At 34.2% G+C, this 12,385-nt stretch overlaps 2 protein-coding genes across 2 annotated transcripts; both read right to left on the reverse strand.

The window, feature by feature from the left end:
* Nucleotides 1-263: 263 nt before the first annotated feature.
* On the reverse strand, nucleotides 264-4,826 carry LOC128678351 (facilitated trehalose transporter Tret1-like). The gene is made up of 7 exons (XM_053759821.2): nucleotides 4,450-4,826; nucleotides 3,849-4,078; nucleotides 2,803-3,126; nucleotides 2,352-2,484; nucleotides 1,502-1,719; nucleotides 993-1,187; nucleotides 264-736 (listed from the first exon to the last, which is right to left on the reverse strand). The coding sequence occupies exons 1-7, from the start codon at nucleotides 4,493-4,495 to the stop codon at nucleotides 515-517; spliced, it is 1,368 nt and encodes a 455-aa protein (XP_053615796.1). The 5' UTR covers nucleotides 4,496-4,826; the 3' UTR covers nucleotides 264-514.
* A 1,855-nt stretch (nucleotides 4,827-6,681) lies between these two features.
* Nucleotides 6,682-10,161, reverse strand: LOC128678362 (facilitated trehalose transporter Tret1-like). Its single transcript, XM_053759839.2, has 7 exons — nucleotides 10,010-10,161; nucleotides 9,272-9,501; nucleotides 8,676-8,999; nucleotides 8,431-8,563; nucleotides 8,094-8,311; nucleotides 7,670-7,864; nucleotides 6,682-7,374 (listed from the first exon to the last, which is right to left on the reverse strand). Exons 1-7 carry the CDS (start codon nucleotides 10,053-10,055, stop codon nucleotides 7,156-7,158), a joined length of 1,365 nt encoding a protein of 454 aa, XP_053615814.1. The 5' UTR covers nucleotides 10,056-10,161; the 3' UTR covers nucleotides 6,682-7,155.
* Between the last annotated feature and the right edge of the window lie 2,224 nt (nucleotides 10,162-12,385).

The raw sequence follows: 12,385 nt of genomic DNA on the forward strand, positions 1-12,385 counted from the left end.
TATTTAAGTTGCACGATACAAACAAACAATCATGTGTTTCTTGAAGATTTTGCTTTACTTTAGGTATATTTGTACAACGTCACATCCCATTGGAATCAGTGCCATAAAACAATCCTTAACAAACATTGGAAGATTTGTATTAAAATATGTGTGTGTGTTCTGAAGGTCGACGCCCGCCTGTGGATTGAAAGGTCCCAGGTTCGAATCCTACTCGTGCCACATGAGTTTGTATACCAACTTAAATGAATGGACATTCATGAGTTCGTTTAATTCTTTATTATTAAAATATTAAGTTTTAAAATAATATCTCACTCTCTAACAGTCAAATAAAGTGGTTTCAGTATAATTAATTTTATTTAACACGCTTTAATTACAAATTACAACATATTTTCCCGTATCGGGATACATAGCAGCCGTTACAGCAATAACATCTATTTTTATTTATATTACAACCTTCATAATATATTATTTTTCAAATATAGCTCGATTATAATTTTTTAAAGATTTTTTATTGTTATCTAAGTTCCAACATTTCCTCGATTTGCTCCACGCTTTTACCCTTCGTCTCTGGCACAACTACCAGGGCGACAAGAACGCCTAGAAGGTTGATGGCGGAGAAGCAAAACATCGTATTGTGCATCCCGACTAAGCTTGATATAGGAATGAACACCAGAAGTTGGAGGAACGTGACGAACCAAGCGTAGCAGCAGATGCAGCCTGACACTTTTGCTCGGATCTAAAAATATAAGTAAAAATGTGTCAAAATAAATCGAGAACTTGTATTGATGCAGTCAAATTCAGCTTAGACCAGAGTTGATTTGACCGTGCTCTTGCTCCTCATATTTATACATAAAACTATTCGAAGTGAATGAAAAAGTCCGAAAGCGGAAAATGGATGAAAATGGAGGCACTCAGTAAACGGAGAAATAATCAGAAAAAGACTAAAATGAAGCTTAGATTACAATTGTTAAAACACATATAAATTTACTTACATTAAAACTAAACATTTCAGCCATAATGACATAAGGCATCGGCAGAATTCCTGCAGCATAGCACCCCACAGTAATAACGATGGACACAGCTGGGATCCAATTGGACAAGGGTTGACCAAGGTGCTGCATCGTAAGAGCACAGCCAAGGCCTATTAACCCAAGAGTGGAGAGGGCAAACGCCGAGGCTAGTATTACCTGTGGGTAGAAAACAAGTATCAGATTTCCAAATAATTCTATAAAGATTTAGTGGAACTCCACATTATGCTTGTATTTCTTCTGGGAGCTTTCAAAGTACAAATATGTACCCATTGGAATTAAAACCTACTACTTTGGAAAAATAAAACTAATGCCTGGATTTCGTCGTATATCGTGAGAATACATATGTTTACATGCATATTGTGTTCTTATTCCTATAATTATATAGGTAGTTGGAAATAATTCAAGAATGGTCACTTTGACAGTTATTTGTCAAGTCAATTTACAACGATTATAATGAAGCTCATTCGTACCTTCCTCCCAATCCTCTCCACGCAGGATATAGAGACGAAGGACCCGACTATCATCACTATTGGAATGCTCAAAGTCTGCAGATGTGGGTTCAAGGTCACGCCGGCAGCTGATATGACAGATGACGCGTATGTGAATATCCCATAGCTACCGTTCGTGGCTTGGACGCTGATGATCATGAGAATAACAAATAAGCCGGAGCGCGAGGATTTATTTTTGACTGAAACACAAAACTTGGTCATTCATTTGTCTTACTTTATTGTGGGTATATTAGCTATTATTATATTTTGAAATATATAACATGAAGCGGTGGTGGTGTAATGGTTAAGACGCCCGCCTGTGGATCGAAAGGTCCCAGGTTCGAATCCTACTCGTGCCACATGAGTTTGTATACCAATCTATTTCATGTATAGTAGTTTTCATCGACTACCACTTGCTTCTGGTGAAGGAAAATATCGTGAGGAACCTGCACACTGGTTGATTATTAACTTGTGTGTGAAACGGAAAAGGCAATGCAAACCACTCCATTAATAGTGCCAAGAAAGTTGTTGTGTGTATTTAATTCTATTTAATGACCACGACCCTCAGCGATGAGGAATACGACTGATGAAGGATATTTTGAAATAATAAAATACATTTTCGAATTCGAGTCTTTTAGATTTATTTTTATTATTTTGCGCAGAAAAGCGCAGTAGTGCGTAGACAACGACTCAACCTTACTTTAACCGATTTCAAAATTATTGTAATGATTTTTATATATGCACTAAATATGTAATCTATGGATAAAGACTTTACGAATACTGTTATTATTATTTACATGAGTATTTTAAAAATGCCTTTAAATGAACTTACAAATGGTAAAGATTGTGACATCAGGAAGATCCTTGGCTTGCGTATCGTTATTTTTCAGATAGCTCAATTCGTCTTGAATAATCTTGTCATTAACATCTAGCCCTCGTAGTAATGCTAAAGTTTTTTCAGCTTCCTGTAAGAAAAACGATAAGCAGTGAAAAAAATGCTTCCGAACTTAATTTTGTTTATGAGATTATTATGAAAAAGATACAAATTATCTTATATATTGAAATGATAGCCAGTTTTTCATATAAAAATGCCATATTGAAAAATTACTACTTTACTGTACTCTTTTCAAATATTTTTTTTCATATTTATTTAAATATTACTTTTCTTCTTTTTTATTCCGTATTTTGTAAAATTGTGTTTGTTTTTTTTGAATAAATTTACACTCATTCATTAATACCTGTTATACCTGTAATAGTAATTTATTATAATATGAGAATATTACCTCGTATTTCTCCATCTTGACTAAGAACGAAGGACTTTCGGGGACTTTGATCAACGCAGCAATTGAGATCAGCGATATTGTCAACCCAAAATATAGCACTGACGCGTAATTGCAATACGCTCCTATAGCATACATCGTGAAGACTCCAATATTCTGCATTAATATGATCATAGACACCAGCATGCCCCTTATGTTGTCCTGGCTAATTTCCTTGACGTAAATCGGCATAAGTTGCAAACATCCTCCCGCTGGGATTCCGGCGAAAATTCTTGCTATTATGAGGCACGGCACATTTGCAGTTGACAATTTTATAGTCCAGCAACACTGAAAACTCATGTTTTTATTTGAAAGGCCCAGTAACTATTACTTTATTCATATTATTAAACTTTAATGTGATAAGTTTATTAATAGCGTGTTTATGTAGATCTATTTGGTGAATTGCGAGATGGTAAGGAACCATTTCAGATTTTTTGATGAGATCAGATTACTTGTCATTTACTATGTGTTGAGTGTCCATTATCAATATGAAAGTTTTTAATGTTCGATATCATAAGAAACAGATCATGTCTTTTTCAGACCCAAAAATCGCAAAACTGGAAGCTAATTAACCAGCAATATTTATATGTAAAAATTTTTCAAAAAATGGACACTAGATGAGGCAAGGTGACGATGGGTGGAGTAGGTTGCTAACACGCATTATAATTGGCAAAGGAAGTGCAAAATATCCGAATGCTGGATGGGTAGAAAAGTAGGAAATCGAAAGTGATGTCGAACCTTTTGGTGAACGTCATAAATTGGAAGAGGCCTATACCCACCTGTGGGATATGAGGGGCTGATGATGATGATTATCCTAACCCTAAATTATAAATGCGAAAATAAATTTGTTACCTCGTCACGCTTTATCTACTCAACTAATCTTCTTGAAATTTTGAACACACGTAGTTTGAAATACGCAGAATGACATAGGGTACCTTTCATCCAGGAAAACTAAATGTTCCCGTGGAAAAAGCCGCAGGCAGAAGCTAGTTTTTCATATCTTAACTCACCGCTTGACTAATAGCCATGACAAGAACCCCTGACTTTCTGCCATAACGATCAGCGACGTAAACAAATAGTAGCACACCCGTGACAGCCGCCAGAGGCAGTATGCTTGCCACCCAGGTCATCTCCATGTCTGTGACTGGTCTTCCCACGGGTGACTCTTCCGATTGGAGGACAAGTTTCATAGGGGAGATCCATCCTGCTGTCAGCCCGTACGACATTACTGTTGTCTCCACTGAGGAAAATCAAGAATTTATTACGATGTATTGTTTTTTACTCTTTTACGCAAAATCTATTGAACCAATCGTTATGAAATTAGGCACTATACGGGTAGAATATAACCTGGAATAACACATGAAGTACTTTTTATCCCGAAATTCCCACTCGAGCGAAGCACATGGGCGCAGCTAATATTTTAGAATTTACTACAACTTTTTTGTTGCTGCTTTCAAAAAAATTTTCGATTAGATTTCAATATAATAATTTTAAAAAGTATCTGTAATTATTAAAATTAAAACAAACAATAATATTTTTTATTTATGTATAGATAAGTTTAAAAAGCCTAGTAATTTAAAAAATATATATATATTATTTTTAATTACTTACAAACAATAGCCACAATCCATTGTACATAAGTGTGTCCTTTCGCCATTTTGATTTCACGTTTCCAAAAAAATATTTTGTATTTGTTCTATAGTATACTATAGACCATATCAGTATAGTACACACTATCTACATACATAGGAATCTATGTAAGACTACTAATGAGATGCTGCATTCATCTTATTTTATTATATAACTAGCTTTTGCCTCCTGGCTTCGCTCACGAACCTTTTGGTGAATGTCAGTTTCCCAATGTGAGTTTCCCAAGAGAAAATTATTTTTTCCGGAATAAAAGATCCCACCTTATATACTTCTCTATACTCCAAATTACATGTATGCAAAATTTCAAGAATATTACACAAGCAGGTAAAGCGTTACCTCTTCAGGTAACAAACAAACTGACTGTCGCTTCTATAATATTAGTTACGATGCTACTTATATTTACTGCTTTATGATATGATAATAAAAAAAACATTTAGATAACTGTGTGTATCTGAAGCATTTGCTTCAGATCTATCTTATCGAGATTTGTCGTATCTATTTAGATACGACATTACGTGGAATGAAACACATATATAACGACTTTCTTGGCTCTATTAACGGAATGGTTTGCCATTGCCTTCTCCATTTTTCATACCAAAACCTTCCTCTTGAATTACTTTATCGGTAAGAAGAAAATCTAAATATATATAGGGACAGACAGCGGGAAGCGACTATGTTTTATACTATAGTGATAGTGATAGAAATGGTGAGTTGGAATTGTAAACACTAATTGGCAACAACAGAAGATTTGTTAAAAGATACTCATTAAAAATGATCCCAGTATAACTATTTAAACAGATAATTGCAATTACAATTGTATATTTTCTTTTGTGTTTGAGTCAAATTTTTATGTAAGGTAAATAAAGATAGTACTGTATGTCTTTTACTTTGTTTTATTACTAACAGATTTTAAAGGAACTAGCTATATAATCTCATACATTTATTATTTACTCTATATATCACATTTTTAAATAAATATTACCATTGTAGGATCCTGGTGTTAAAATTATTTAAACCGGATGGTGTGGCTGAATAAGTACAATAAAAATAAATATAATATATATATATATATATATTTTTATAATAAACTTTACTAGTTTGCTTTTTGATAACGACTTAGATGCGTATTGAAAAGGACACTGAGCATGTTCCAGATTTGTTTAATATGATTTTTATTTAAAAATATTATATGAACTATAAAAATTCAACATTTATACTTAATTTTTATAAAAATTCAACATTTATACTTAATTATTATATTTGTATTTATAATATTTACATACATACATATCTTACTTTTTATGATTTATTAATGTGATAACGTGATAAAATTACTAAGGATTTTTATTACGAAATCTTTATATAGATATTCTCACGGTAACAAAGTCCCAGTATACAGCTAACTTTTATTATTTCTTCCATTGGCTATTCTTAGTAAATCTGAGGGCACGGCAGTGCGTCCGCCAAGTCGAGCGCGAAGCAAACACTGCCGCACAATCCTTTACGAAACATTTCGGCGTATTTTCGTGTCCCTATTTGAGAACTACTAGATATATTTGGAACATTGAAATTATCATTTTCTAGTAATCTACAGATCTATATCAGAACCTCAAAATCTTAAAATTGTAGGTCTTATATTTCCAAAGTTATGCGAAAGCGAAGATTTATAAAGTTGTATTTAAGAGCCAAGTCAACTATTACAAGTATCAATATACCTTTGAAAGTTTATTCAGAATGGACATTGCAAAGTCAAGGTCAGATGAGATGAGATCATCTGCTGAAACCGCATTCTTCAAAAGGAATGAAACACCATCAAAAACATTATATAAACAACTAGCCAAGTGTCGACGGAGCTGTTTGTTTTTCTTTAAAAAGTAATTAAATCTCTAGGTAAAACCAAGCCAAGTCTAAGGTTCCTTACTGCGATTTATTTATTAATAAAGTTAGATTTTATGCGACATGACTGTTGTCTTCTTTCTATCCACACGAATGTTTAACATCACATAAAATCTGACTATATTAATAAAGAAATCGAATATTTTAGTTCCACATACGGGTTTTTTATTTTATTGATATGAAATCTAATGATAATCATAAAGAAACAGCAATGAAGCATTTTTGGTTGGTTATATTGAAAACAACAAGAGATATATAAAAAAATATTTATTTACATTATCTTAAGACTATCTAAAATAATACTATTATTAACATACTTAATTATTATAGGTATTACATTATTTGTCCAAGCGAGATTTTATATAGTAACTCATGAAAACTTTCAAATACATTACATCAATACAACTTCTTAAAGCCAAACAGAATCCGTTCTGGTTCGCAATTTTTTGCCCAGCTAGATTTTTTGCGCAAAAGATGTTAATGATAACATTATTATATATAAAGTATACGTCATTTTATTGTTAAACTATTTCGGAAGGTCCAAGACCAACAAGTATGATACGTCATTTTACATTACGAGGCAGACAGCAAGAATGTTGGTACTCGATAGGTAAAGAGCTGTAATTGAGACTCTGAAATAGCAACAGGTTGCCAGCCAATCTCATATGAAAAGAATCACCAGTTAATAATGATTTTGGCATATTTATAATCTGGACAAAAAGAGAAACAGAATATACCAAATATTATCTTTTTAATAACTAAGATTAGTATTTATTTAGCCAACATCTTCTCAATTTCTTCCAAACTTTTTCCTTTCGTAGGTGGAACTATAACTACTGCCACGAGAACTCCAAGAAGATTGACTGCAGCGAAACAAAACACTGTGTTCTGTATTCCGATCATGGTGGTTAGTGGAGTGAAAATGAATAATTGAAGGAAGGTAACGAACCATGCGTAGCCACACACTATGCCCGATACTCGCGCCCGGATCTGAAAACAATATCATCGTAATATAAAGTCGCTAGATGTATTAATAACCTTGAAGTTGAGGAGACATGAACATTGTTGTGACAACCTGATCGTGGTACATCATCTGATCAAGTAGATGTCTTTGCTGTTATTTTAACAACTTAAATTAATTGTTATTTAACAGGGCATAGACAAATAAAATACTATCTAATAAAGTTTACCAACAAAACTGTTAAAATTTTATTTTCTGTCCTACTATTTCTTGATATGTGTAAAGTAAACGAAATTGGAAAGCAAATAATTAAAACAGATTTACTTGAAAGTTGAACATCTCCGCCATGATGACATAAGGCACCGGCAGAATCCCAGCAGAATAGCTGGTACAAGTCAAGATAATTGACGCGATTGGCATCCATTGAGGGAGACTGCCTCCGTTGTACTGTACCGTTAGGATTGTTCCGAGGGATACTAATCCACATGTAGTGATAGCGAATCCAGTGGCCAATAGGAGCTGAAATAGAAAAGTAATTGAATTTGGTGGATAACAATTTTAACCAAATCCATCTGAATAGAGAAAAATGATATCAATAGCTTAGTGTTTACTTGTAAGGCCGTGTATAGGCTGACGATAATGCTAAATTAGCGTTATGATATTTGCGTATCAATTAAATGTTAGTAATTACTCTTCAACGCGAGAAATTCAACCAAGATTGCATCAAATATCGAATAGAACCCCTCACCTGCCTTCCAATCCTTTCTACACAAATTATTGATATAAAAGATCCCACAATCAACATTATGGGAATACTCAACGTTTGTAATTCTGGACTCAAAGTCACTTTAGAAGCCGACATGATAGAAGATGCATATGTGAAGATAGAATATGTTCCATTCATGGCCTGCACAGAAATCACTATCAAAACTATTATCAAGCCATTTCGAGAATATTTCGTTTTAACTGAAACAGAAATATAACAAGCACAATATTAACATTTTGTTTTATACTAAATAAAATAGGTATAATTAACTTTTTGAATATTTATCACAGAAAATTTGGAATTACTTAAATATACTTACGAATAGAGAGAAGTGTTACATCAGGGAGCTCCCGAGCTTGCCTGTCATTCTCTTTCATGTACTCCATTTGATTTTGAATTACTTTATGATCGACATCTAATCCTCTCAAATATGCTAGAGTTTTTTCTGCTTTCTGAAAATTAAATAAAACGTCAATATATATAACTATTTATTCATTTGTATATTCGTTTCAATTGTTGAATCTAAGATGAAAAATTTTAACATTAAATTTCAAAACTACTTACTTCATATTCGCCCTTCTTCACCATAAACGGTGGGGTCTCAGGAGCTTTGATCAATGCTAAAACTGCTGACAAAGATACAGCCAAGCCTATCCATAAAATTGTATAGTAGTCCAAATACGCTCCCATAGCATACATTAAGAGAATTCCAACATTTTGCATAAGAGTGTTCATTGAAACCAACATTCCCCTTATACTGTCTTGACTAGTTTCTTTCACATAAACAGGAATCAGCTGATACGTGCTTCCACTTGAAATTCCTGCCAAAATCCTTGCCAGTATCAGGCAAGGAACATTTGCAGTGCACAATTTCAGTGCCCAGCTAGCCTGCAAATTTCAATGAAATCATCAAAATTCAAATTAATTCCTACAATCCAATCTGTTAATTGGGTCGAGGTTGTGAAATTTCTGTTTTATACAATCTAAGTTATAAGTTAAACTTAAAATATTTGAATATATATATATTATTTGGTTAAAAAATTCTTCCATCTTGTTTGGTATCAAAATGATCTCCAGTCAACAATGAGAAGCCTTTCCTCGATTTAATTACTTGCTTTTTACTTCTGATGGTTAAAATATTGCCTTAATAAAAAACTTACTGCTTGTATAATTGCCATTATAAAAATACCAGTTTTCCTTCCATAAATATCAGCTATATACACAAATAATGGAACAGCTGATACAGCTGCCAATGGTAGTACACTAGCTACCCAACCCATTTCCATATCTGTAAGAGGTCTACCCATAGGTGATTCTTCTGATTGCAGAACCTTTTTCATGGGTGAGATCCATCCTGCTAACAACCCGTAGGCAAATACTGTCGACTCCACTGAAATTAAGAGAGAGAGAAAGAAGAGTTTTATTAAACGTTGTAATGTGCTCTTGTAATTTGAAGGATTTCAGTCGATTGTGTAGTTTAGTTCATGTAATGTCGCCAATTAATTCATCTAGGTACTGTAGGATGTATTATTGAAGTGAAGTAGTCACGGCAATTGTCTCGTCGTTTGCATCATGGATAAGCAAAGAAGAAGCAATTTTATGAATTGAAGCGCAGCTAACCTCTGATTCGAATATTGCAAATACATTTACTTATGAATTTTTATTATTATGAATTTCTATGGTGGTTAAATGCGTGAATTTGTTGTATCCATACTAATATTATAAATGCGAAAGTCTGTCCGTCTTTACGGGTGGATGCTTAATCAATTTTGATGAAATTTAGTATGCATGCCCAAATGACTGTAATGGGGAGAGAAAATTTGTATGAAGATCGTCTGTTCCACTTTCGCAGATAAATACAAACCGCAGCTTGTATGAAATATAATATATCTCCTTACCTACTATTGCCAGCATCCATTGCAAATAAGTGTGTCCATTCTTCATTTTGCTTGCACTTGTTTTCTTAATACAATATTTCAGTCATTTCTTTCTTTCTATCCTCCGCGCGTCAATTTCCCGAAAAATGTTCTCACACTCGGTCGCATGCCAACTGTCAATCAAAACTAATAATGTGTGCGCTGATAACTGCCTTTATATTGCGATATTTTTTAGGGTTTTCACACTTTATGATTTAATACATATTTTCAGTTTCAATATATGGACACCATGCGTTCTTCAAATGGTAATAACGTCACGGCACGAGATGACAGGTGGGTGCTACGTTATAATAAGAACTTATATCAACACTAAGTATTCCCCTTCTAGGAAGAAAAGACCCAGGAAGACCAAAAGATAGTTACACCAAACAAATTAAGGAAAAAGTGGGTGTTGTGTCGTGTCAAGAAGTGAAGGACTTGGCTTTGGAGAGAGAACAATGGAAGGAACTCCACCGACAAGAGCCTCGATCTCAAATTACATGATGATGGCATTTCGATGCCATTTCAACGAAATATTCAAGTTAGCCCTGAAAAATATTCTGCTATTTTTACAGTCCCATCGGCGGCTGCCATCATATTCTGGGTGCAGGTATTAGGGCAAAGAGGACAGGGAAAAAAGTACTTCATTTTTTGGGGACCAAAAAAAATAAAATTTCTTTATTAAATTTAGGACAATCACTTATTGACGTCAAAAAATTACTTATACTAAGCCTACTGCCGACTTTCAAAGTGCAGGTGAAGAAAAAGCGGCGCAACAAACTTCACCGCAGCCTTTTCTCCAAGGACGTCAATTAACAAATGTAGGTCTTATACATGATAAACGTTTTGTGCGTTCGGTATAAACCCCTACTAATCAGGTTGTCCTTACATAGACTACCCTACACTGTTTTGCCCATACACTTGGGCAATTTTCAACAATGCCACAAATAAAAAAAAACAATTTAAGATAAAAAATACATAATATTATTTTCATTGATGGCAACCCTGAAACCGGAACATCATTGGAATAGGTCCTAAAGTACACATAATTTTCTTTACACAAATAATGTGTGATGTGGAACATTGCACGAGTACCTTTCTTTGCTCAACTATTATCACTACGTGTAACTACTCAAATAAATAACGTGCTTGGAAATGTATTTACGTTAAGTAACAATTATATACTACTAAGTATTTTGCGTGAAAGAGTAACAAACAAATACATACATACTTTCGCATTTATAATATTAGTAGGTTCTGACGTAGAAGCGGTGGTGGTGTAATGGTTACGACGCCCGCCTGTGGATCGAAAGGTCCCAGGTTTGAATCCTACTCGTGCCACATGAGTTTGTATACTAATCTGACTCATGTATAGTAGTTTTCATCGACCACCACTTGCTTCTGGTGAAGGAAAACATCGTGAGGAAACCTGCGCACTGGTTGATTCTTATTAACTTGTGTGTGATACGATTCACATCATGTGGCACGAGTAGGATTCGAACCTGGGACCTTTCGATCCGCAGTCGAGCGCCTAACCATTACACCACCATTCCACAGTCCATTATATAATCAAAATAGCCATCTTTTATATCTCGCTACGATGACTATGATCTCGTTCTTACATCTAATAATTTAAGTGACAATTTCTAGCTAATTTCATTTTGTAGCCAGCAACTTCTCAATATCCTCTAGACTCTTCCCCTTGTCGGGGTTTTATCGTGGGTTGGATAGTAAATAGGCAGTAGGTGGTAATGTAAGTTTATTATAAAACTTAAGGTAAGACCCTTATTGGGTCTGTTCTTATTATTTTATTTAATGTTTATAAATTTATCACGGCCACCATCTTGCGTCGCTAGCTTGATCGTAATGTTTACGCGTCAAAGTGTTCGAGCGGATTTAGAATTTTAAAATTTATGACAGTAGATCCAAATGTGCCAGCGCAGGCGAAACACATCGAAAGAGATTCCAAACAAAGCGTAGCTGCGTTACAACCTTAGTCTCAGGAACCACTAATAAGGTATGACAAGTCCAAATAGGTTTATTGCAGCGAAGCAAAGCACAGTGTTGTGAAAGCCGACCAAGTTTGACAGCGGGGTGAAGAGAAAGACTTGAAGACCAAGAACCAGGCCCAACACGACACGCAGCCGGATAGCTTGGCTCGGATCTTAAAAAAAAGCAAATTGTTTGATTTACAAATCGAGATGAACTGCATTGATGACTGTTAATCAATTGGAGGAGGAACACGTAAGCAAATAAATAAATATATTAGGACAAATCATACAGATTGAGATAGCCCCAAAGTATGTTCGAGACTTGTGTCATGGGATACTAATTATACGATTTTATATTTCATAAAAA

The sequence above is a fragment of the Plodia interpunctella genome, chromosome 19 (assembly GCF_027563975.2).
Source record: "Plodia interpunctella isolate USDA-ARS_2022_Savannah chromosome 19, ilPloInte3.2, whole genome shotgun sequence".
Lineage (NCBI taxonomy): Eukaryota > Metazoa > Arthropoda > Insecta > Lepidoptera > Pyralidae > Plodia > Plodia interpunctella.